A 26,280-nucleotide genomic window follows, 5' to 3' on the forward strand; every position below is an offset into this window, starting at 1 on the left:
CTCCTGGCCCCGTGCTTCACCTTTGCACTGCAGTGCCCTCCCCAGAGATGCCAGTGTTCAGGGCAGGATCTCGATTCCAGAGGCACCGCCCAGACTCCAAGACACCTGTCACCAGCACTGTGCCCTCGCTTTTTGGACCGTGCTGCAGGCTGGTGGCCGAGGACACTGCTGGCTCCTTGGTGGGGTCCAGGTGCTTGTTGAAAGTTCCAGTGCTGAGGTGACACGGAACCTCACCTAGTGGCTTCCCAGGTGGGCTAAGCCAATCTCCCCTTTGAGGATAAAGTAAACCATAGAGGTTGGGGCTGAGGGCTTCTGGGGCAAATGAGGGCAGCTGGTACAAAAGTCTGAGATTAAAAGCGTATCATGCTTTTTTTAAAAAAAAAAAAAAGGTGGGGGGGAACAGCTGTAAGGTGGCTGTTTTCTCACAGGATGCATGGGGTGGGTTGAGTCCAGGATGGAAGTGCTTACCCAGAACCCTTTCTGCACACGCCTGCCGTCCTGGAGATGCAGAGGCCAGGCGTGTGACGAGGGCATGTGCATGAAAGACGTGTGTAAATTCCAGAGGACTATACACACATGATTATTACATACACAGCTATGCACACACATGCACGCACGCAATTAGAAATCCTTCTGAATATCGCTGCAACGCCAACCAGAGGTGTGCTTTGAGGGGGCTGCCTCGATGGAGCTACTCACCGGGGCCGCAGAGTCCTGGCTGAGCAGCACAGGATGCGACCGCTCCTGCAGGGATTTATCCACGCCGACCTCGGAGTAGAAGACCTGGAAAAGAGGCAGGCAGCCGCGGTGAGAGCAGTGCTAGTACTTCTCTAGCAGATCAAGGGCCTGGGGTTCGAGCTCCACTCACAACCGCAGGGGCTTCCGAGGTGCGCTGCCTCGCCTCCCTGACCCCGGTTCTACAATGAACATCAGCTTCCCCCGCGTCCCCGGCTGGGCTCGCACACTCATGAGCCTGCAGAGTCCAGGAGGGAGCTGTGTGTCACTGAAGTGGGAGGGAGGGGGCTGGACCCAGGCCCTGCTATTCTCCCCCAAACCATGACTTTCTCAGGTAATCTTCCATCACCCCACTTTTGCTGTAACATGAGTTCAGAAACACATTTCTCTGCCTTAAGAAGACAATAGGAGGAGGGCCTATGTTTGGTGAAAGGGAGGCAGTAGGGAGTTATAGATCTGGGTGTTATAGGGAGTGGGGGGGGGGGCTTCTGTCCCATCTAAAGTGGGCAGCCCAGCTCCAGTGGGCTCGGTGCCCCATAGGAATATGGGCCCAGGGTGGCCACCTCTCTGGATATTCCCAGAACTTTCAGAACTCCAAATATTTATCTGAAATCTCCAAACTCCTAAAAGTTGACCCATTTTTAAAAGCCCTGTCCAAACAAAACATGTTGGTGAAATGAAATCAGTCCAGTCTATAACCTCTGATAGGTAGGAATGCATTCTCTGTTCCCTGTCCCACTTTGCCTGTTCATGTCTTTACTTTAATTCAGATTTTACAGTATTTTGTACTTGTTGACAACATTCCCCAGTGACTCCTTATTACTTCCCATGTTTCTGCTTTCACCTCTGAACTTGACTGTCGGCAGCTGAATAGCAGGAAGCATATCTTCTACTTGGTTTATATTTTCCCATCCCTGAGCAGAGTAAGGACTCCATAGATCCTAACTGACTTTCAGGCACTTACAAATACCCTTAAAAGGGAAACATTTGCTCTGGTTTCATGTAAGGAGACTGGGGCAGTGATTAATAGGGGAGAGTTGGTATAAGGAGGCCCTATATAGGAGGAGAAAGGGTAGGCAGGGCGTATAGTTACCCCAATGACACCCATGACAGAAATCCCTGTGCCCAGGTACTCACAGTATAGCCAATGACGGGGCTCCTGGGATGCCTCGGCATTCTCCACTGGATGCTGAAAGCTGTGCAGTTCAATGAGAACAGCATGATATCGAGAGGAGGCTCCACCTTGTCTGCCCCAAAGCAAAAGAGACTGTGTTAGAGGCTCCGTGCGTCCACCTTGCGTGTACTTACCGCTGGACAGCTTATTGCAGGATGATGCCGCAGGGCAGAAATCAGACACCTCTCCGGCATGCCACACCTCTATCAGCTGACTCCCCAGAACTCTGCTCTCCACCCCCCCCAACCTGGCAACCGTATGTCCCTCAGTCCCTTCTGAAACTTCTAACCGCCCAGGGGCCAGCAAAGGGAGGCCAAGCACTTCCGACTTGACTCTAGGAGCTTGGAATGTATTAAAGGAAGATGATGAATTTTTTTTCTTTTCACTTAGTAACATATATATGTTTTATAGGTATGTTACATAGCTATGTCTGTTTACACAGTTCACTTATTACAGAACATCTCAAAAATATGGTTAGTTGTAAAATGGGGTTAGAAAACTTCAAATGTTTTACTGTATCCTTACTTAAGTAATTTTATGGTTATGAATAATAAATTTTATGTGTATAAATATAACATACGCAGATTGCCAAAATTTAGAAATGAGTCCTGTCAACATTTGAATACACTACCTCCTTTTGGTTAATGCAACTTTTTGTAAGACATCTATATGTAAATGTAGATATAGATATATAGCTATATATGTATACCATATGTACATATATATTTATATATGTATATATAACTTTCATTTTTCTTTATTGTGTTCATTATATAGAATATGTATGCATATATAGTCATAATTTTAAATCTTATTTTCACTTTGTATATATACTGACAGTATATATTTATCAATCAAATTAATTATTTTTAATGGCTGTTAGTTCTTCTATATACAGTAATTCCCCCTTACCTGTGCAGGATACTTTCCAAGACCCCCAGTGGATGCCTGAAACCACAGATAGTACTGAACCCTATATATACTATGTTTTTTCCTATAAATATATACCTACGATAGTTTATTAATTAGGCACAGCAAGAAGTTAACAATAACTAATAATAAAATAGAATAATTACAATAAGCTACTGCAGTAAAAGTTATGTGACTGTGGTCTCTCTCAAAATACCTTATTGTACCATACTCGCCCTTCTTCTTGTGATAACGGGATGATAAAATGCCTACACAATGCAGTGAAGTGAGGCGAATGATGGAGGCACTGTGATGGAGAGTTAGGCTACACTGACCTTCCAATGATGCATCAGAAGAGGCATCATCTGCTTACAGACTAGTTGACGGTGGGTGACTGAAACTGCTGACATTGAAACCAGACAGGTGGGGGACGACTGGGATGTACATGCCACAATTTACACTATTGCTCGTTCCACTATTGTTAAGACACTTAATTTATTTCCAATATTTTGCGATTTTAAATAATGCTCCATGAGGGACACGTGGGTGGCTCAGTCAGTTAAGCTTTTCCCTTCAGCTCAGGTCATGACCCCAGGGTCCTGGGATGGAGTTCCGCATTGGGCTCCCTGCTCAGCGGGGAGTCTGATTCTCCATCTCCCTCTGCTGCTCTCCCTGCTTGTGCTCTCTAGCATGCTGTCTCTCAAATAAATAATAAAATCTTCATAAATAGTGCTCCATGAGGGCAGGAACTAGGTATGTCCAGTTCAGAGCACAGAGACTAATAAATGAAAGAGCTTGAGTGGATGAATGTTCTTCCATTTGATTTCCCACTTGCCAGTATGGCCTGATGATCGTTCTTTTTAACAACTGTGTAGAATTCTCTAGTATATCAGTTAGGTTACTTTGTCTGCCATTCACAGAGATCTAATGTGTCAACTTATTAGACTGCAGCTGGGGCCTCCCATCTTTTTTTTTTTTTTTTTTTTTAATGTCTCATGAGAGACAGAGTGAGAGAGAAAGGCAGAGGGAGAAGCAGGCTCCCAAGGAGCAGAGAGCCCGATGTGGGACTCGATCCCAGGACCCTGGGATCATGACCTGAGCTGAAGGCAGACGCTTAACCATCTGAGCCACCCAGGCGCCCTCCCATCCATGTTTTTAATAACAGAAACCAAGACCTTTCTGGTGCCCAAGTAGTAGAGGCTCAGTCTGTCACTTGGCAAGAAGTGCCAGTCTAGGGGGCAGCTGCCGCCCCTCCCTGCCCATAGACACCTGCCACAGCCACCACTGCTGTCACTCAGGGCTTTGGTCTTCAACTACTCTCTGGCTCCGCTTTGGTTCAAGATCTGAAGTCCCATCTGGTTAGCCAATTATGTAATGTGACTCCCCCTTGACTCCACCAAGGGGTCAGAGAGGAAAGATCAGTTTTTTCCGGTTCCCAAACTGGGAACTGACAGATGAAGGGAGTCTTGGGAATAGTTCTTCTATTGATCTCATCCCATAGTACTGAAGGCTCCTTAGAGGAGAATCAGATCCTAGGAAAAGAGCAGTGGGAGGTGGGAAGGTCAAATACTCTGCTACTTAGAGCACATATGTACACTAACTGTTACTCCACTGATTGATATCCAGGTTGTTTCCAAAATTTCACTGTTAAAAATAATGCTGAGGAGAACATTTGTGTATGTGCCTTTTTGTTCACATGTCCTAATATTTCTAAGATGAATACCTATCAAAAATTATGGATATATCTATCCTAAAACAGTGAAATACACATTCTTTTCAAGTGTACTTGGAACATCTCCAGAATAGATTACACATTAGGCCACGAAACAAGTCTCAACAAATTCAGAAAGACTGAAGTCATACCATTATCTTTTCCAACCACAAAAGCTTGACAATAGAAATCAACCACAAGAAAAAAATATGAAAGACCACAAATACATGGAAGTTAAATAACATGGTACTGAACAATGAACAGGCTAACCAAGAAATCAAAGAGGAAATAAAAAAATACATGGAGACAAATGAAAATGAAAACACAATGGTCCAAAATCTTTCAGATGCAGCAAAAGCTGTTTTAAGAGGGAAGTTTATAGCAATACAGGCCTACCTCAAGAAGCAAGAAAAATCTCAAATAAACAACCTAATCTCACACCCAAAGGAGCTAGAAAAAGAAAAGCAAAACTCAAAACCAACAGAAGGAAGGAAATAATAAAGATTAAAACAGAAATAAATAAAATAGAAACTAAAACAAAACAAAACCAATAGAACAGATCAATGAAACCAGGAACTGGTCCTTTGAAAAGATCAACAAAACTGATAAACCTTTAGCCAGACCCATCAGAAAAAAAAGAAAAGAGAGAAAGAGAGATAAAGAGAGATGGAGGACTCAAATAAACAAAAAGAAGAGAAATAACAACTGACACCACAGAAATACATAAGATTATAAGAGAATTTTATTTAAAAATTATATGTCAACAAATTGCCAACCTAGAATAGATAAATTCCTAGAAACATATAACCTCCCAAAACTGAATCATGAAGAAATGCAAACTTTGAACAGATGGTTACCAGCAACAAAATTGAATCAGTAATCAAAAAAATTCCCAAGAAACAGAAGTCCAGGACCAGACAGCTTCACAGGTGAATTTTACCAAATAATTAAATTAGAGTTAAAAACACATTTTTCTCAAACTATTCCAAAGAATAGAAGAGGAAAGAAAGCTTCCAAATTCATTCTATGAAGCCAGCATTACCTTGATACCAAAACAAGATAAAGACACTATAAAAAAAAAAGAGAACTATAGGCCAATATCTCTGATGAACATAGAAACAAAAATCTTCAACAAAATATTAGTGAACCAAATCCAACAATACAATAAAAATTCACTCACCATGATCAAGAGGGATTTATTCCTGGGATGCAAGGGTAGTTTGATATTCACAAATCAATCAACATAATATATCACATCAACAAGAGAAAGGATAAAAACCATATGATTATTTCAATAGTTGCAGAAAAAGGGGCGCCTTGGTGGCTCAGTCATTAAGCATCTGCCTTCAGCTCAGGTCATGATCCCAGGGTCCTGGGATGGAGTCCTGCATCGGGCTCCCTGCTCCGCGGGGAGCCTGCTTCTCCCTCCCCCAATCCCCCTGCTTGTGTTCCCTCTCTCCCTGTGTCTCTCTCTGTCAAATAAATAAATAAAATCTTTAAAAATAATAATAAAAAAATAGTTGCAGAAAAAGCATTTGACAAAGTACTACATCCATTAATGATAAAAACTCTCAACAAAGTTAGGTCTAGAGGGAACATACTGCAACATAATAAAGGCCATCTATGAAAAACTCACAACTGACATCATACTCAAAGGCGAAAAACTGAGAGCTTTCCGCCTAAGATCAGGAACAAAACAAGAATGGTCACTCTCACCACTTTAATTCAACATAGTACTGGAAGTCCTAGCCACAGCAATCAGGCGAGAAAAAGAAATAAAAGTCATCCAAATTGGTAAGGAAGAAGTAGAACTTTCACTGTTTACAGATGACATGCATGATACTATATATAGGAAACCCTAAAGACTCCACCAAAAAACTGCTAGAACTGATAACTGAATTCAGTAAGGTTGCAGGATACAAAATCAATACACAGAAATCCATTACATTTCCATACATGAATAATGAAGTAGCAGAAAGAGAAATTAAGAAAACGACCCCATTTACAATTGCACCAGAAATAATAAAATACCTGGGAATAAACTTAACCAAGGAGGTGAAAGACCTGTACTCTGAAAACTAGAAAGCTTTGATGCAAAAAATTGAAGACGACACATGAGCGCCTGGGTGGCTCAGTTGGTTAAGCGACTGCCTTCGGCTCAGGTCATGATCCTGGAGTCCCTGGATCGAGTCCCGCATCGGGCTCCCTGCTCAGCAGGGAGTCTGCTTCTCCCTCTGACCCTCCCCCCTCTCATGTGCTCTCTCTCATTCTCTCTCTCTCAAATAAATAAATAAGAAATCTTTAAAAAAAAAAAATTGAAGACAACACAAACAAATGGAAAGATCTTCCATGTTCATGGATTGGGAGAACAAATATTATTAAAATGTCCATACTACCCAAAGCAATCTATAGATATTTTTTCCAAGATTTTGTTTATTTATTTGTCAAGAGAAAGAGCACAAGCAGGGGGAGCAGCAGGCTCCCTGCCCAGGAAGGAGCCCAATGCAGGACTCAATCCCAGGACCCTGAGCTGAAGGCAGACGCTTAACTGACTGAGCCACCCAGGCGTCCCTCAGTCTACAGATTTAATGCAATCTCATTCAAAATACCAAAGCATTTTTCACAGAGCTAGAACAAATAATCCTAAAATTTGTATGGAACCACAAAGACTCTGAATAGCCAAAGTAATCTTGAAAAAGAAGAACAAATTGGAGGTATTACAATCCCAGATTTTAAGATATAATACTAGACACATAGATGAACAGGGTAGAAGAGAATAGAATAGAATAGAATAGAATAGAATAGAATAGAATAGAAGCCCAGAAATAAACTCAAATCATATGGTCAACTAGTCTTCAACAAAGGAGGCAAGAATAGGCAATGGGAAAAAGACAGGCTCTTCAACAAAACTGGACAGCTACATGCAAAAGAATAAAACTGATCCACTTTCTTGCACCATACACAAAAATAAACTCAAAATGGATTAAGAACCCTAATATGAGACCTGAAACCATAAAAATCCTACAAAAGAGCACAAGCAGTAATTTCTCTGACATTGGCCATTGTAACATTTTTCTATCTCCTGAGGCAAGGGAAACAAAAGCAAAAATAAACTATTGGGACTACATCAAAATAAAAAGCTACTGTACAACAAAGGAAACAATCAATAAAACTAAAAGGCAACCTGCTGAAAGGGAAAAGATATTGCAAATGACATATCTGATAAATATATATATATATATCTTTATATATCCAAAATATATAAAGAACTATACAACACAATTTATCCAATTTAAAAACAGGCAGAAGACATGAACAGACATTTCTCCAAAGAAGACATCCAGGTGGCCAACAGACACATGAAAAGATGCTCAACATTACTCATCATCAGGGAAATGCAAATCAAAACTACAATGAGATATCATCTCACACTCAGGATGGCTAAAATCATACATACAAGAAGCAACAAGTGTTGGTGAGGATATGGAGAGAAAGCAATCCTTGTGCTCTGTTGGTGGGAATGCAATCTGGTGGTGCAGCCACTGTGGAAAACATTCTGCAGTGGACATTCCTCAAAATATTAAAAATACAATTATCATATGATCCAGTAATTCCACTACTGGGTATTTACCCAAAAAAATATGAAGACACTAATTCAAAAAGCTATATACACCCCTATATAAACATTATTGCAGCATTATTTACAATAGCCAAATTATGGAAGCAACCCAAGTGTCCATCAATAGATGAGTGGATAAGAAGATGTGGTATGTATACACACACACACACACACACAGACAAATATTACTCAGCCATAAAAATAACGAAATCTTTCCAATTGCAACAACACAGGTAGGAGGCTATAATGCTAAGTGAAATAAGTCAGTCAGAGAAAGACAAATCCATATGATTTCACTCATATGTGGCATTTAAGAAAATAAATGAACAAAGAAAAAAAGAGACAAACAAAAAAACAGAATCTTAAATATAGTGAACAAGCTGGTGGTTACCAGAGAGGAGGTACAATTACCATGGTGAGCACCGAGAAATGTATAGAATTTTTGAATCACTAAACTGTTCAACTGAAACTAATATACACTGTATGTTAATTATACTGGAATTAAAATTCTAAAAATTATGGGTATATGCATTTTAAGTTTCAAGAGCTACTGACTTATTGTTCTCCAAAAAGGACTGAATAAATGAATCTTTAAATACATTTATCATTTGAAAAAATTCTTAAAGCAAAATTCTTATATCTAAGACAGAATTTCTCAATATCAACACTGTTGACTTTTGGGCTATGTGGGTTTTTGTGAGAGCTCTCCCATGCATTGTAGGATGTTGGATATCATCCCTGGTCACAACGCACTAGATGCCCATAGCACCCCCCAACCATAGTTGTGAAAACCAAAAATAAGCTCCAGACATTGCTAAATGGCTCCTGGGGCAAAATTGCTTCCAGTTGAGAACTATTGATTCTAGAGAATGGATATTATAAATATAACCAAACTAAAAACTAGAAAATTAAACAATTTAGAAGCTTAAGGAAGTGTTAGGAGAATGCCCAGTAGAAGTAATACATCTTTACCAGATCTGAGTATTACTTAAAAGTCTTTGCTAATTTTTCTTAAGATTTACTTATTTATTTTAGAGAGAAATAGAGAGAGAGAGAGAGCACGAATGGAAGGGGCAAAGGGAGAAGGAGAGAATCTCAAACAGACTCTACACTGAGTGCGGAGCCTGACACGGGGCTCGATCTCCCCACCCTAAGATCACGACCTGAGCCGAAACCAAGAATCACTCAACCGACTGAGACATCCAGGCACCCAAGTAATTTGATAAGAAAAAAGCTTAATATTTTAATATCTTCCTTGGCTATTTTTCTTCCTCCGTTCGTGTGTTTTGTGCATTTTTAATTGGGTTGTTAATTTTTTTCTTATTGATTTAAAAGAACTCTTCCTATGTTAAATATCTTAATCATTCACTTATATTTTCTCTGCGTATTCTTATTTTTAGGTCTAGCTGTATAATTACCCACTACTGGTAGCTTTTTGCTGATTTAAGAGGTTTATGCGAACAAAATCTCAAAGGAGACCGGGAAGTAGGGGGAAAGATAGTGGAAATGATCTATCAGACCCTCACAGAACCATAGAATAACCAGTAAGCACAACTTTATTCTAAGTCCTACGAATAGAACTTTCTCCAATTACTTTGGGAAAAGTGACAACTGATCAAGGCGGGCTACTTGGGTCAACAAGGGTGACACCACTCCTTGTGTCCTCGTGTATCTGCCATGGTTCAGTACAGAAAACAGAAAACAGAAAACACTAAGCATTTTAAGCAGAAGTGTGGCTACAGAATTGGTGAGAAGGCCCGTGGAATGGAATTCATGACTCGCCATTCATTCTATTTTATAGATGGGTAAATGTATAGATGAGAGAGAGAAAGAGACTAGCTTTAGTGGTGACTCAAAACCAAGAAGTCTCTGCCGTCACACTTGATCCTGCCATGAGACTGGGACTGCCTTCAGACACCCACAAAGTGATGGTGAACCTTGGAAGGATGAGTTTTTATGTTTCGATGGCCTTGCTTAGCAGGAGAAATAGCAGCAGGAAAGTGGCCTTCATCCCACGCCTGCCTTCCACTTGTCCCAAGAATGCAGCTCACTGCTGGGACCTAATTGACATCCAGAATACTGGCTGCAAGGCAGTCTGAAACATGTCATTTTAATTTTCCAACATTTGCATGACAGTCATGGCACCTAGAAGGAGGATAAATGGATGTTGAACAAGCCAAGCTACAGTATCCATGACATCTTTATACAATAAAAAGCATGAATTCCAATATGCTATCCCCTTTATTTTCATATTCTGCAAGAAAATATTCTAATCAAGCCCTGCTGGGACACAGTTAGGTATGACTTCTATTTTACTGGTGCATTCACTCATTTATTAGCTCTTTCACATACCTAAAAAATATGTATGGAGCTCCTATATGTATCGGGCCCTGGGTTAGTCAGTGAGGCTACATTAATGATGCAAGAGACAGAGGACCACAAACAAGTTAGCAGGACATTAGAAGTGGGTGCAACAAACATAAAGGGCAATATGGGGCACTTCTGTGGCACAAAGCAAGGACACACCTGACTCCACCTGCCAGACTAGTAAGGATGAGGCAAAGTGGGGTGGAAAAGTGTTCCAAGCAGTATATACTCTTCCCCCAAAAAGCAGGAGGAAGAACCATATAATAGAACCACTAGGGCGTTGTAGTTGAGTGAATGTGGGGAGTGAAGGAGAGGAGAGAGTGAGGAGAGCTCCAAGGATTCTGCCTTGGGAGGGGAGTGTATGCCATTCACACATTTGGGAACACAAAGATGGCTTTTACTGTTGATGATGAAGGAGGTGTGGTCACCTGCAGCTGGTGAGCAAGAGGTGGCCAGGTCAGACATTTGGGCCAAATACCAAAAATATTCCAGGTGAATCAAATGGTTAAAGATGGGAAATCAAATTATAGAAGAGAATTGGATTTTGGTTCTTGAGGAGAAACCTTTTTAACCTTAAGAAAGGTAAAGAAAATAAATCAAAAGAAAAGTGATGAATTCTGCATCATAAAACTTTCACTGTGCTCTTCAAAAATCGCAGAAGAAAATCAAAACAACAGATCGGAGGATAAATCACTGCAGCAAAATGACAGGCCAAGGGCTATCTTTATTATAAAACTCATACATATTGATAAAAAACATATTCAGACCCTAAGAAATAAAATACGAAGAGACAACTCACAAAAGAGAAAGTATAGCTGGTAAACACATGTGGCAAAATATTCAAATTGCTAGTTATCAAATAAACACAATTTTTAAAAACTGAGATGTCATTTTCACCTATTAAATTAGCCAAAATGCTTAAGTGATAATAACTAATGCTGACAAGGGTACATGAAGGTGCTTCTCTCAAAAAATTACTTACGACAGTGTAAATGAGCACAGGCATTTTGGAAGGCAATTTGGCAACGTGCGAGAGTATCCGGAGCCATAAATACGTTCCTCTCCTTGGGCTCTCTGGAAGTGTGGTTACAGTCTGTTGTGAGGAAAAGAATCTTAAAAGGAGAGAAGGCTGCTCACATGAAGATGTTCTGCCTGTGATCACTTGTGATACAGAAAAAAATAGAAACAATCTAGATATTTAGAAACAGGGTGATAGGTCAATAGTGGTATATTACGTGGATGGACTGTTAATACAGTCATTAACAATGAGATTTGACTAAACACACTGTGGTAGGTTGGATTGGATCTGGAACAGAAAAGGTCAGTAGCGGAAAAACCAGTGATACCCAAATAGTCTATAAGCTCCTTTGTAACTAAAGGAAATCCACAAAGCCCTGCTTCATGAGGCTTGTATTGGTTGGGGTAAGGCAGGCTTTGTCGTCTCATACATGCACTCTGTCTCTCCATTTAATGGTAAGGCTAAAAATAGTTTGCAATTAATGAAGCAGACCTATTAGCTCTTAACAACCAAAGGTAATGTATCTGCAGAATATCATTCCCGTATCGTAAGTCAATCATCACAGTAAAAGGAAGGCGCCCGGGAAGGAGGCTATCGCTGCCATGAACAATGCCTACAGCATTGTCAACTGACAGCGACGGAAGTGCTGTTGGGGTGACTGGGGATTACAAAAGACACAGAACAGGTACTCTCTTGCTCCTCCCTACCTCGGTGGCTGGCTGTATTCTAGAACAGGATTTTCCAAATTTTTTTGCTCTCTAGGCCCTGGATTCTCTAGGGAAGCTCTGATTCTAATTCAGGTCTCACCGCAGTGGAAGTTGGAGGGGCAACACCATGGGGCCTCATAGGACATAGACTGGAGGATGGCCAGAGCCAGGTCTCACGATGTCTAAGAGAGGAGGGACAGGCCCATAACCAGAGTCCTGGGCTTCACATCTTCGTGAAGATTCTAAACTAGAGCTGGTGGGGAAGCCCAGTGCTCTGAGCATGGTGCTTTTACATACACTCACTTATGTGTCCTTGCATACTGATGGGAAGAGTTTGTTTTTCCTTCCTCAAAATAACTAACATTTTAGTTAATGGAAGAAATACTTGCACACTGTATGTTTGATAAGGGGCTAATATCCAAAATATATAACTCATACAATTCAATAGCAAAAAAAAAAAAAAAAAAAATTAAAAATGGGCAAAGAACCTGAAATTTTCCAAAGAAAGACATTTTCCCTAAGAAGATATACAAATCAGTAGCCAACAGATACATGAAAAGGTGCTCAACATCACTAATCAACAGGGAAATGCAAATCAAAGCCACAACGCACCTGTCAGAGTGGCTATTACCAAAAAGACAGGAGATAACAAGTGTTGGTGAGAACGGGGAGAAAAGGGACTTTTCTTGTGCACTGTTGGTGGGAATATAACTTGGCAGAGCCACTCTGGAAAACTAGACAGAGGTCCCTCAAACTACCATGACTGGGTGTCTGAAGGAAATGAAAACAGGATCTCAAAGAGGTATCTGCACCCCTGTATTCATTTCAGCATTATTTACAATAGCCAAGACATGGAAACAACTGATGTCCGTGGATGGATGAATGGATAAAGATACTATGATATGTACACACACACACACACACACGCACACACACACACCCACACACAGCACTGAACAATGGAATATTATTCAGTTATTAAAAAAAAAAAAGGAAATCTTGCCTCTAGTGACAACATGGATAAACCTGAAGGGCATTATACTAAGTGAAATAAGTCAGACAGAGAAAAGCAAATACTGTATTATTTCATTTATATGTGGAATCTAAAAAAAGTCAAACTCATAGAAACAGAGTATTGGAAGTTGCCACAGTGGGTGGGGTGGGGAGGACAATGGGTAAAGGTAGCCAAAGGATACAAACTTGTAGTTCTAAGATGAATCCGTTCTGGAGATCTAATGGACAACATGGTGACCACAGTTCACAATACTTGAAAGTTGCTAAGAGAGTAAATCTTACAAGTTCTTCCTGAGATGATAAATGTGTCAGCTACCCTTATTGTGATCCTTTCTCAACATGTATGTCAAATGCATATATCAAATTATCACATTGTACACCTTAAACTTACTCGATGTTATATATCACTTGTATCTCAATAAAGCCCAAAATAAATAAATAAACATGGGGGCGGGGAATAAAATACAGCTATACCTCCATTCTCCATTCCTGACCTCTTCCTTTTTCTCTTCCAGCGGTAACAATCATTTGGTGTTATTGTGTCTTATCTCCATGGAGGTTTATATGCCTTTATTTTATCTGCACATTTCTTTATTTTTACCAGAAACAACCTAACGGTCCATCAGTAAGAGAATGGAAAAATTGTGGTTTATCCATACAAGGTACCAGTATCTTTCCACCTTGAACATTTATTTCTTTAAAATGAAAGAGAGATCTGAAGAAAGAGAAAGAGACAGAGATGCAGGAGAAAACCCTGTAAACTTTAAGGCCCCCCTCAAATAGTAGCCAGCTTCTGATCATCTTCTCCTCGCTGCTGGCCTGGTAATCATCAATCTTTTTGTTTCTGAGAGAGAGCGAGCGAGCATGAGAGCACAAGCCAGGGGAAGGGCCAGAGGGAGAGGGAGAGAGAGAATCTCAAGCAAGCTCCACACTGAGCACGGAACCTGACATGGGGCTTGATCTTATGACCCTGAGATCATGACCTGAGTCGGACACTTGACCAACTGAGCCACCCAGGCGCACCTCATTCTTTGCTTTCTAAATCCATTACCACTTGTCTATGTGCATTTCAGTTTCCAAATGTCATCACTGCCATCTTCTGCCTCTTTCCTTTTGTCCTGCTGGCTACTGCCCTTTGCCCCAGTTTACAAGCATTTCAGTGGAATTTTGGAAGGACCAGTAGTAAATATGTTTGTTCAACCCACCGTGTTTCACCAGAAATCAATTGATCTTCATGACAATATGGGATACAGGAAGGAGAAATTATTCCCACTTTACAGAGGACGAAACTGAAGTCTAGAGTGTGTTGATGTAAAATCTTATCAATGGGACAGGAGACAGAAATAGTGAGTAATGGAGGTAGAACTGTTCTTCCTCCTAGAGTTGGTGTTCTTGGTGATGGTGTCCAACCTCTTCTTCTCAGCTTCCACTACACTCTCCTGCTGGGGGCCCCCATCCCAGCCAGTCACTACCACATAGAAGCTGATGGCTCCCCAATCTATTTCTCCAGCCCAGCCCTCTCTTTCAGAGGGGCACGTCTATGTGCCCAACAGCCAAGTGGATCCAGGTGTCAGGTGAGCCTCTCAAATTTAACATGTCCAAACTGAGTCCCTTATTTTTCTCTTTAACTTGGGCTGCACCAGTAATCCCTGTCCTGATAAATGGCCTCACCATCCACCATGACTTCCAAAAACCTGCAAGTCACCTTCAGCACCCAATTGATCACATGGTATCAATTCTCTCCTGTTCATGGAGGCCTTGGAATCTTCCTCAACCCAGTGCCTACAGCAGCGCTACCAGCTGCTCGGACTTGTGTGTTCCGTGGACCCTATTTGCCATTTGGTCAAGACTTCCCTGGTGGTTTTTCCGGCCCTTCCAGATCCCAAGGGGCACAGTTTCCTTCTCACAGCGTAAACAGCTTTTATTCTCCACTGAAGACTATGTGTGAGTAGCTAAGTGAAACTTTTCTCTTGCAAAGCAGTGGAATGCAACATGAAGGGTGTTGGGGTCAGAGGACTGGGGACTCCAAAACTTGTGTGTGGGAGGCGGTATGAATGGCTCTCAGCTGGAAGGAAGCGCCAGAGGCAAACGTGCTTTGTGAGCACAGCTTTTTTCTCTTCGTGTGTTTGTTTGAAGTGTCCTGGAGGGCAGGGGCAGATCTCCAGCTGGGAGATGTCTGAAGCTGTATTTGCAGAGCGAGCACATTGCTGGAGATTGTAGATTATCAGGGCCTATATGGAGCGGGAAGTTAAAAGCAGGAGAAAGCCACCCAGCAGAGCCACTTTTGCTCTGGAAATAGATTCCAGACTGGGCGGGGTGGTGGATCTGGAAGGACCAGAGAAACCGCAGATAAGGAGACCGTGGAGCGTGTTCCTCACCGGGATGAGCGCCAATCAAAGTATCTCTCTAAATCTCTTCCATCTAAGTGAATGAAACTAAAGGGACTTTCCTTATATCAAGAGAAAGTCCAGTCTTTGAACAGGGCAAGTCAAGCCCAAGCTACACTCTCCAAACACTCCTCATGAAGCAGAAAGTTTAGATAATGGTTACAACAAGGAGGTCTTGTGGGATTTTATCTATTATGATATGAAAACATACCAGCACTTCCTCAACATGAAAAAACATCAAAAGAGTAGGCCACTTACATGTGGACGAAAGATTTAAGCAGTTACATATGAAAATCACACTCGTATTTTAACCAACAATGGTTAGAATGATGGGGGAAAAAAACGTATTATGCAACAGAAAACTAGTTTTGAAGAACTGTAGCCTTGAAAACTAATATAATGCATTTATACAATATATCCTGAAGCTGTGTTCTTGTGAGCTAAAAGCTATACTTCTTAAGAGATAAGTAAATAGGGGCGCCTGGGTGGCTCAGTCGTTAAGCGTCTGCCTTCGGCTCGGGTCATGATCCCAGGGTCCTGGGATCGAGCCCCGCATCGAGCCCCGCATCGGGCTCCCTGCTCGGTGGGAAGCCTGCTTCTCCCTCTCCCACTCCCCATGCCTGTGCTCCTTCTCTCACTATGTCTCTGTCAAATAAATAAATAAAATCTTTAAAAAAAAAAAAGATAAGTAAATAAAAAGTGTTGCTTTGCCACAAGGGAGTTGTATTCTTGGGCTTTCTTCTTTGGAGGGCTTTCAAAACTGTATTAGGTTTTTGCATTAGAAACTTCTGAATAATTAGGTCAATTTCTCATGGTAATTTTATTTCATAAAATGCTTCACCTTCCTGAGCAAAATTCATCTCCGATTCAGTTAGTTTTGTAATCCAATTCATAAAAACACTTCAAAATGCACACAAAAATATCATCTGTGACAGAAATACATTGCTAGCTTTTTAGTTATTTGATTTTCATGGAATGAACCAAGTTATATTCACTGATGCAAGGGAAGGCACCCACACTAACTAAAAATAATTAGGAAATTCTGAACAGGAAAAAAACAACCCTTATTTCCATCTTTTTGAAGCATGCTCCAACTATTACTACTAAAGCAGCACTATGAATATGGTAACCAAAATCTGCCACTGGAGCCCCTTCCAAGGTGAGGCCTTCAAGGCAGCAGTGAAAATGTGGGTTTAAGACAGAGCGGTGTTTGTTCTAGTCGCCCAGGGACTCAAGACATTCTCAAACACTGAGGAGCAGCATGAAGTGTTTTCCAGAGCCCTGCCAGGTTCTCTCTGTGGGGCAGTTCTGTTCACATCACAATCGTGCTTCCCTTTCAAGTCCACCATTGCAGCGCATAATTCCAGAACACACTCCACCATTCCATACAGTGTAATTCCCAAATGTAATTCACCCTCCCAGGGCGTAATTTTTCACTCCAGAGTATAATTCCGGAGAGTAATCCACCATTCCAGAATGCAACTCGCCCTTTCTGAGCACCTTGACTTTCCCACATGTTAAGCAATGGGCTCAGTTAGATGCTTTCTAATGTCTCTCATACTTTGACATTCCATAAGTCCCTAAATATCACGTGGGGGGGTTATCTGCCTAATACGGAAGGTGAGAGGGAAGAGGATCCCTCAGAGCAGTTCATGGCTGCTCCCTTAGAGCCACAGAAGCAGGGGTCCTCTTTTAGAAGCCCCACTATGGGTCCTCCCTTGGCCATACCACACGCCTCGGCTGGAATGTGGTGTCTCAGACCACGTGCCTCTGAGAGCCAGGACCGTGTGTAGACCACTCCGCGAGTGCCCCAAACCCTGGATTCCCTACCCAGATTCCTGTTTCCTGGTCCTCGGTGGCCTCTTCCTTTCCTTCTGAGGGTGGACCCCGCTGCTGGTGTGTGCAACCTCAGGTGAGAGGGATGGCCACTGGATTGCGGTCTGCCAGGATGGCTGGTGGACAGAGCTGGGGTTGTTGGCTGGGGGTCTGCATGTCTTCTGACGGGGAAATCTGGGCTGAGAGCCTCTAGCCGCAGCTCCTGTTAGGAATTAGTCAACAAGCCCAAGGGAACACAGATGCCAGGAATGCAGAGAGAGTGCCGGTGATGTGGGGAACAGAGGCAGAAGGAAATGTAGATAAAATTAAATGTCCATATAACCTGCAGCCCATTGACAAATACTTGAGGCCGGCAGAGTATAACCTTCCTCCAGGAAGCTCCCAGCTGTCTTCATGTTAATGTCTTGCTAGAGGGAAAAACTACCTTAGCTTGACAGTAGCCTGGCCTCCAGGATCCTGCGAGTCTTCTTCAGCATCTGAAAATCGTTTTGGAACTTCCTTTTGTTTCTACTTCCCCCAACCCCAAAGTATACAATCAGCTGCTCTTCACAATCCCAAGACAGCAGCTCTTTCTGCCTCCGGGTCCTGTCCCTGTGCTTTAATAAAACCACCTTTTTTGCACCAAAGACGCCTCAAGAATTCTTTCCTGGCCGTCGGCTCTGGACCCCAACAGCACTGCTCCCAAAATATATCATTTGACTTCCTTCCGTGGGGCTTTGAGTCTTTTCATCTGGACTCTGGGCCTCGGTGCAAACTTGGTGTGTATTTCCTCTCCGCTCCCCTTACTCTCATTCCTGGGGCCCTTCAAGGAGTGTGGTCTTATTGGAACACTTTCTTGCTGATTGCTCAGGCTGCAGTCCTCTACCCTGTGGTACTCTGCGGGGAGAAGAAAGCCTGCCTTTTGGCTGGAAGTTAGTACCTGAGCAGAATGGTAATAAGACCCAAAAACCTGATGCCCTCTCTTTATCCCTGCCCTTATACAAAGTTGTCTGTCTTGGGCACGGGACAGCCACCTAAGTGACTAGCATGGCTGCCGATCTTAAGACCCCCCTGCCCCCACCCTGTGAGGTTTCCTCCTTGTTGGTCTAATGTGATGCCCTCCACATCTCTGGTCTAGCTGCTTCTGGCCTTGAGACCTCCACTGGGAGCCAGCCAAAACCAGTACCTGATGGAATTAAAACCCAACTGGGGACCCTTTCCTAGGGAAGGTGGCTTTAAATACTACATGTATTAGAATGTCGCTTAGGCCAGGATGGATTTCTATCTTTATTGTTTCCGTCAATGTCCTCTACTAACTAAAGTTACAAATTTCAGCAATTTCCTCTTGAAAACTTTTCTAGTGTTTTCCATGGGTTAAAAATGGTGGGTTCTTCGTGGCCTTCATGGTAGGGCCTTCACAGCAAGGCAAGCCTTCACAGCAAGGCAAACTCAGGCACTCACTATAGTCTAGAATGTGATGGAGAAGGGGGTGGGAAGGGCAGGCCTCCCTCCTACAGGTCCTTTATGGCAGGCATCACGTGATGATAGCGATTTTGTTCCAGGGACACGCCTCGGGTCGCTTTGACACAAGGAACCTCTGATAATCCTGCATCTGGGACACCACGGGGCGGGGGGCGGGGTGTTGGGCACAGAGATTTTCTTGGTAATGGACCTTCTCTCTTCAGCCCCCAGGGACTCTCCCTTGGGATGCCTTTTAACCCAATGGAAACAATCGGATTGCAAGATTTAAGGGAAAAAAACGTGGCGTCTGTTCATCTGTCTGAGCTAAGTTTTAAACCAGCAACCTTTCTTCTCTGCCTTCTGCCAGCACCTCACCTCTTCTGCCTCCCCTTCCCCCTCCTCCTGGTTCCGCACCCCCGTGGGTGCGGCCTGCATAACCAGCTTCTAGACCATCCCTGGTCCTTCCAGCACTGTTGGCCCCTACTCCTCCCATTGCTGTCGAGGAGGGAAGAGCACCCCTGGAACTTACCACTGCCCATTCCGGATTTCCCCCACTGCCGTCCCAGGTAAAAACTGACAATGCAGAACAAATGGATTGACTTTTAAGTGGACCCAGGTGGAACATAATTTGGTATTTAAACTAATTGAAACTTCTTATTTTACCAACATTTACTAAAGGTCAAATGAGCTCATGTTACCTCTATTGGAATTTGTTAGCAAAAAGATGACTTAAAAACAAGGGCACCTGGGTGGCTCAGTCGGTTGAGCGTCTGACTCTTCAGCTCAGGTCATGGGATCGAGCCTCGCACGGGGCCCGACATCACGCTCCAAGCTCAGTGAGGAGTCCGCTTGAGATTCTCTCTCCCTCCACCCCTCCCCCAGCACTCTCTCTCTAAAATAAAAACAAAAACAAAAAAAGATGACTTAAAATGATGGTTAATTTTGTCTGTCTCAAGGTTAGTTTCAAGGATATTTGAGTGTGTTGGTAAACCTGCTTTGTGCTTACTGGATTCATACATTTGCCATCTAAAGAATTCTGGTGTAACAGTTCACATTTGGTTACTACTTAGTTTTCACTGGAGACTAAGATTTCTAAGAGTTAAAAGTTTGCTAAATGTAATTAAGACTGATGGGAATAAGGGAAGCAACTCTGAAATGAAAAAGTTGTTGTAAAAGGTTTATGAAGGGAAATCATCAGAAAGGAATTTTATATGTGATCAGGACTAAAGTTAAAATGAGTGGATTTTAAAAGTACAGTGGCATGATTGAAATTCTGCTTTTCTCTCTGTTAAAAGGACAAGGTTTTCTTGAATTGTGGTTTGCACTTGATAAGAAAATGTAAAGTTTTTTATTTATTTATTTTTTTCTCTTTTGTCTGGCTGGGAAAACCAGTTTCTAGGTTTTGTCTTTATCAGGTCTTTGATTACTTAGCTACAACTTCTTCTGAGTATTAAATGCATTATAAAGAGCTAAATTTTGCTAACAACTGTATAACCCTACATATTTGCCTTTGAAATCTCTTATTGTCACCTTGATTAAATAAGTTTTGTAATGATCTGTAATCCTATTCAGGCATGTGCTTTATAAACTTCTGAGGTTTTTTAACAAACTTCTTAAGATTTAAAATGTAAATGAAGTCTTTTTGACTCATTAGGCCTTTTTATTTGGTATGTTGAGTTACTCTGGAAGCACTGTTAAACAGATAATAAGCCTTAGGTTGTATTGCTTGGGTAAATGCTATAACTAGAGATGATAGGCAGTTCCTAAAGTTTTAATATGTTCTGGTATAAGGCCATCACTTAATATTCTGATTATTGAAGTGTTATGTGTCACAGAAATAACCAGATTTCCTTGTCAACTATATTGCAACCTCTCATCAGTTTTTGTTTTTGTTTTTAAGATTTTATTTATTTTTGAGAGAAAGAGAGAACGAGAAGGGGAGAGAGGCAGAGGCAGAGGAAGAAGCAGGCTCCCCGCTGAGCAAGGAGACAGATGCGGGACTCGATCCCAGGACTCTGGGATCATGACCTAAGCCAAAGGCAGATGCTTAACTGAGCCACCCAGACGCCCCTCTCATCAGATCTTTAACCATGTCCATATTTTAGTCTTTTTGTCATTTATGGTTTTTGTTTGTATTCTCTTGTAAAATGTGTTTCATCTTCCAGGAGATTCATAAAAAGGGCTTTTGACAAATACAGGTTTTTAATATCATTAAAATCCTAAAACTAAAATGGGTAAGAATTGCCAGAACTAACTAAAGTGAAGATGATTATAGTTTTTGTGACTCTTGTTTGAAACACTGCTGGTTCTTTAATGTTTGCTCTTCCAGGTTAAGGAAACTTTCTTTTAAGACATCAATGATATACAGAAATAATGATAAAGTATTTCTCTGTGAACAAAATGAAGCCTTTAACTTTTCTCTCCACCTGAACGCTCTGAAATTCAAAAGATCTCCCTAAGTATTCTCCCTTCCCTGACAATCATAGCAGTCATTTGCATAAGTTCAATAAAAATCCGTTCTCCTTGTAACAGGACACCACTGGTTTTGAAACATTGGTTATTTTATCAAGGCTTTAACTGGAATGTCCTATTTGAGAGACATGCATAGACTCAGATATGACCAAACGGCTTTAAGGAACTAAGGTTGACTTTATGAAGCATGGAGCCAATAGGGTCCCTTGGAAATGTTGGCCTGATTCCTGCTTACAGAGTTCCCAGCAGCATTACCAGCCGAGTGAAGAATGTCACTTCCTACAGGTAGAGGAACCTCAGGATACTTTGGGGACCTCGTGGAAAGGAATTCACCCAGATCTACAGGTATTGTAGGCATGTGTGATGGCAAGCACTTGGCTTAGCTTCTGGCCTAGAGAAGCTACTAAAAGTTCAATCTAAATTCCTTATAAAAGTTCCAGCAAAGCCGATTCTAAAAGATCACTATTCTTGCTGAGCTTATGTAAGTCATTAGGCCGAGTCTGTTAAAATTGGACTGGTTTTACAAACGAATTAGTCTTGATTTGGCTATCTTTGATAAAAATGAGGGTTATTACAGAGAGAAGATGTTTCAACAACACATCTTTGTAGATATTAGATCTTAAGCACTCAAGACTCAAGACACTGGGTTTGTAATTTGCTCCAACTGTTAAGCTATATTTTTTCTTTTGTTTCTATAAAAGGTGCCTCTTATGAATTACCTGATTGCTTGCTAAACAAACGAGGATATGATGGCAGTAGATATTTTAACTGCCTCACAAGGTGAAAGCAGTGCTAACATAAAAACAGAATGTGGGGGACACCTGGGTGGCTCAGTCTGTTAAGCAGCTGTCTTCGGCTCAGGTCATGATCCCAGGGTCCTGGGATCGAGTCCTGCATCGGGCTCCTTGCTCAGCGGGGAGCCTGCTTCTCCCTCTGCCTCTGCCCTCTCCCTGCTTTCTCTCTCTGACAAATAAATAAATAAAATCTTTAAAAAAAAAAGAGAGGGAAAAAAAAAACCAGAATGTCGTGCATTTACTCCAGGTATCACAAAAATGTAACAGGATGGCTAAAAGATACAAATACTCAAATTGGTGCTTTAAACGATCTCTTTCCTTTAGTGATTGGTTAAACTGCTGGACTGGAGGAAAATTTTGGTCAACTGTCAAAGGCTGGTTTTTGGGGGCTTCTCTTTCTCATTATAATTCTAACCATATTTTGTTGTCTTTTCCAGTGTCTCCCTCCCTGGTGCCCAGACTCCTTCACTGTCGAAACTTCCAGCTGACAGACGATCCTTTCTACTTAAGGAGGTTCATCTATGTTGTCGACCTTGGACTGGCTGCCATTGCCATTGGTAATGCCTACAGATAAACTCCCCAACTGACCAATGTTGACCCGTAAGTAAGGACATCTCTACACCCCTCTCCAGCAGGAAGAAGTTACCGAAGATAAGACCTTCCACCCTCAACAACCTTGAAGATTTAAGGGTCAAAATTGTTCAGGCGGATATGATGTGGGAAACAAAGGCAGAAGGAAATGTAGATAAAATTAAATGTCCTTAGCTGTCTTCATGTTAATGTCTTGCTAGAGGGAAAAACTACCTTAGCTTGACAATAGCCAGGCCTCTAGGATCCTTGTGAGTCTTCTTCAGCATCTGAAAATCCTTTTGGAACTTCCCTTTGTCTCTACTTCCCCCAACCCCAAAGTATATAATCAGTTGCTCCTCACAATCCCAAGGCAGCAGCTCTTTCTGCCCAAGGGTCCCGTCCCTGTGCTTTAATAAAACCACCTTTTTTGCACCAAAGACATCTCAAGACTTCTTTCCTGGCCGTCAGCTCTGGACCCCAACAACACTGCTCCCGAAACACATCACTAACACCACAGACCTGGCAACTATCCCAGGGGTATAGTTCTAGGCCCATCTCTACCCATGGCTCCAGCTGTCTTAGGGAAGGTTAAGGCAAAACACAGCTTTTGAGCACCACTGTGTGCGGGAGCTCGCCCACTGTGATCTTTTGCTTGCCCTGACACAGCTCACTTTACACCGTGGCGTCCGAGAAAGCAAGCAGGATGGGACAGCCCTAAGTCTCCACTCACGAGCCTCCTGTCGCTACTCACGCGCACGCGCACTTGTGCATTCGTGCCCACACGACACACAAATGTACACATATGCACACACGCGTCCGCATGCATACACACCCTCCCCGCCCCAAGCAGAAATCTTTGTTAAACCACTTAACGATGATTCATCATTAACAATGCAAAATGTTGAGATCATTTAACAATTGAGGGAGGACAAAGAAGCATAGGCTATTAAACTTGACAAAAGCATGTGAACAAGAACACAGTATAGAAGGTTTTAAGCTAGAAGGGTGTTTGAAATTCATCTAATTCTGTGGTTCTCAAACTTTGAGGATCGTCAGAATCACCTGAAAGCTTATAATAACAGATGGATGGCCCTGTCTGGAGTTGCTGATTCCGTAGATCAGGGATGGGGCCCGAGGATTTGCATTTCTCACACGCTCTCAGGAGACGCTAGTGCTGGGGGGAGGGGGCAGGGGGTCCTAAACCACAATGTGAGAACCACTGGTTCGGCCGAACCTCTGATTTCAATGATGGAGAAATTAAAACTCGGAGGAGCTAAGTGTCTTGTGTGAGGTCACAGCAGCTAGTGAAGAGCTGATGCTAAGACCTTGATTTATTGACTCTCCTGCCAGATGCTAGAAAGCATATACTTCCGAATCTTAGGAAGCTGTAAGAGCTTTCAGTTTGACCCAGACCTCTTCCCAGGTGGTACCAGTGACTCCCAACCCTTTTTGTTACCTTAACACACATCACACTCCCCCTAAGAGTATATCCCTGGTTTAGGAAGGCTTCCTCTATGAGATATTTCAAAATCTCTAAATATCCGGGTCAAGAACACTGTTGCATGGAGTTTGAAGAAGCTCCCCAGGTGCTCCTCATGTGCACCTGCCCTTGGCTGAGCCCACCATGAGTCCCACTCTGGCAGGGACTCTCATCCATCCCCAGTGTCCCCAGGCTTCTGCCAGATGTATCTTTTCATATCTAACTAGGCATATCTAAGTGAGCCTCTCAGCCCTGATGGCTCACAAACACCCCAAACTCCAAATGTTCCAGAATGAAACCATCCTCTTCAACCTCCAAATCTCTCTCATGTTCTCCATAGTTCAAAAACCTGCAGCCCCTTTAACTGCTCCTCTTCTCAGACTTTCCAGAAACAACCCTGATGCTACCCCCAGTAACCCATAGAATGTAAGCTCTCTGAGCGCAGGGACCTTTGTGTTCACCCTTTATTCTTGATACCTACAATAGTCTCTGGGATACAATAGGCATTTCATAAATATTTGCTGTCTGATCGACTAAATGCCTGAATAAATCCCTATCTTCCTTCTAGCACTACGGCCAGGACCTTAGTTCAGCCTTCTATCTAACTGTGCTAACATCCCCAAATAGCCACAAACCTGAATTTGCTCTTCCAGGTGCCCCGAGGTACCACAGGACTGCTAGAAGAAAAGAAATCATGGCGGCAAGAGTGGGTCATCTCTCCAACATTAGACCCCTGTCTTGTTTGGAACCAGAGGACATTTGCTCCAGGTCAGAGACCCACTGAGACTTAGCTCAGGCTCCACTCTGAGGTCTGAAGGGAATGTGTCATTCCAGAGACCCTGGGGGTCGGAGGTCTGCTGCAGGAAACTGGGTCACCTTTCCGAAGAAGGCATGGAAGGAACACTGGGGAAGGGCCAAGGTGATATTTGCTCCTAATATTAATTCTCCCCATCCCATGAGCCTGGAGCCACACCACACGTAGGAGATCTTTTTAAGGGCTGGGGATTACAATGTCTATAATCAGCCTCTTCTAAAGTTCTCTCTGATGACCTCAGGAGAATGACCTGTTCTCACAGAAGGCAGCCTTCTCCATAATTCTTCTGGCTCATGGCTAGATGCATAACCTTTTTAGGTTATTGTGACTACAATGAGGGTCCTTATGAGGAAAAAGAGAATCACCTTTAGAACACCATAGTGATGCATCGCTGCCAGCCAAATCCATGGGTAAATGCAAACTTTAACAGGGGAAGCTTCCATGAAGAGAACATCTGCATAGCCTCAAAGCATAGTTATCAATTACTGTGGTGGTTTTAACATGTGTCCACAAATTCTTTGATATTCTTCCTCCAGAAAGTGGAGCTGAACTTCCCTCCCTTGAGTGTGGGCTGGATTTAGTGATCTACTTCTAATAAATGGAGTATGAAAGGGAGAAATGGTAGCTTTCCCATGAAGATAGATGGCAGATGCCACTTTGACCAAGTGCTCAAGGTTGACATCACCAGTGAGAAGACATGTTGGCATCGTTTGTCCCCTGATTTGATTGGATGTGAAGGATACTTCACCTCTCTGATATTCCTGCCTGAAATGCACAGCCCCGGTCTAGTCATCAGAAAATATTAGACAAACCCAAATTAGGATGACAGTCTACAAAATAATTGACCAATACTCTTCAAAAGTGTCAAGGCCATGAAAGACAAAGAATCTGCCACAGATTGAATGAGACTAAGGAGATACAACAAAATGCAATGTGGTACCCTCGATTAGACTCTGGAATAGAAAAAAAAAAAAAAAAACAGTGGAAAAACTGATAAAATTTGAATAAGGATTGTACTTTTGTTAATAGCATGGTGCTAATATTAATGTCCCAGTTTTGATAAATGGGCTATGGCAGCATAAGATGTCAACATTACAGAAAGATGAGTGAGAGATGTATGGAAACTCTTTACTATTGTCAGAATTCTTCTATAAATCTAAAATTAAGGCAAAAATAAAATTATGGAAGAAAAAACTGTGAATCCTTCCTTTTTTCATCCTAATCCCAGCAGGA

General features: G+C 42.3%; 1 protein-coding gene across 3 annotated transcripts in view; it reads right to left on the reverse strand.

The window, feature by feature from the left end:
• Positions 1-26,280, reverse strand: part of EGFLAM (EGF like, fibronectin type III and laminin G domains) — a 175,447-nt gene that overhangs the window by 109,372 nt on the left and 39,795 nt on the right. For 2 of the 3 annotated variants that reach the window (XM_045862075.3, XM_045862085.3), the window contains exons 2-3: positions 1,873-1,982; positions 700-783 (exon numbers count right to left, since the gene is read on the reverse strand). In XM_045862075.3, coding sequence (XP_045718031.1) covers positions 700-783; positions 1,873-1,982 — 194 coding nt within the window. The remainder of the gene's footprint in view (positions 1-699; positions 784-1,872; positions 1,983-26,280) is intronic. The other variant, XM_054504394.2, reaches the window with a different exon arrangement.

The sequence above is a fragment of the Mirounga angustirostris genome, unplaced genomic scaffold (assembly GCF_029215605.1).
Source record: "Mirounga angustirostris isolate CCGP_5_RB_7025 unplaced genomic scaffold, mMirAng1.0.hap1 SCAF_7, whole genome shotgun sequence".
Lineage (NCBI taxonomy): Eukaryota > Metazoa > Chordata > Mammalia > Carnivora > Phocidae > Mirounga > Mirounga angustirostris.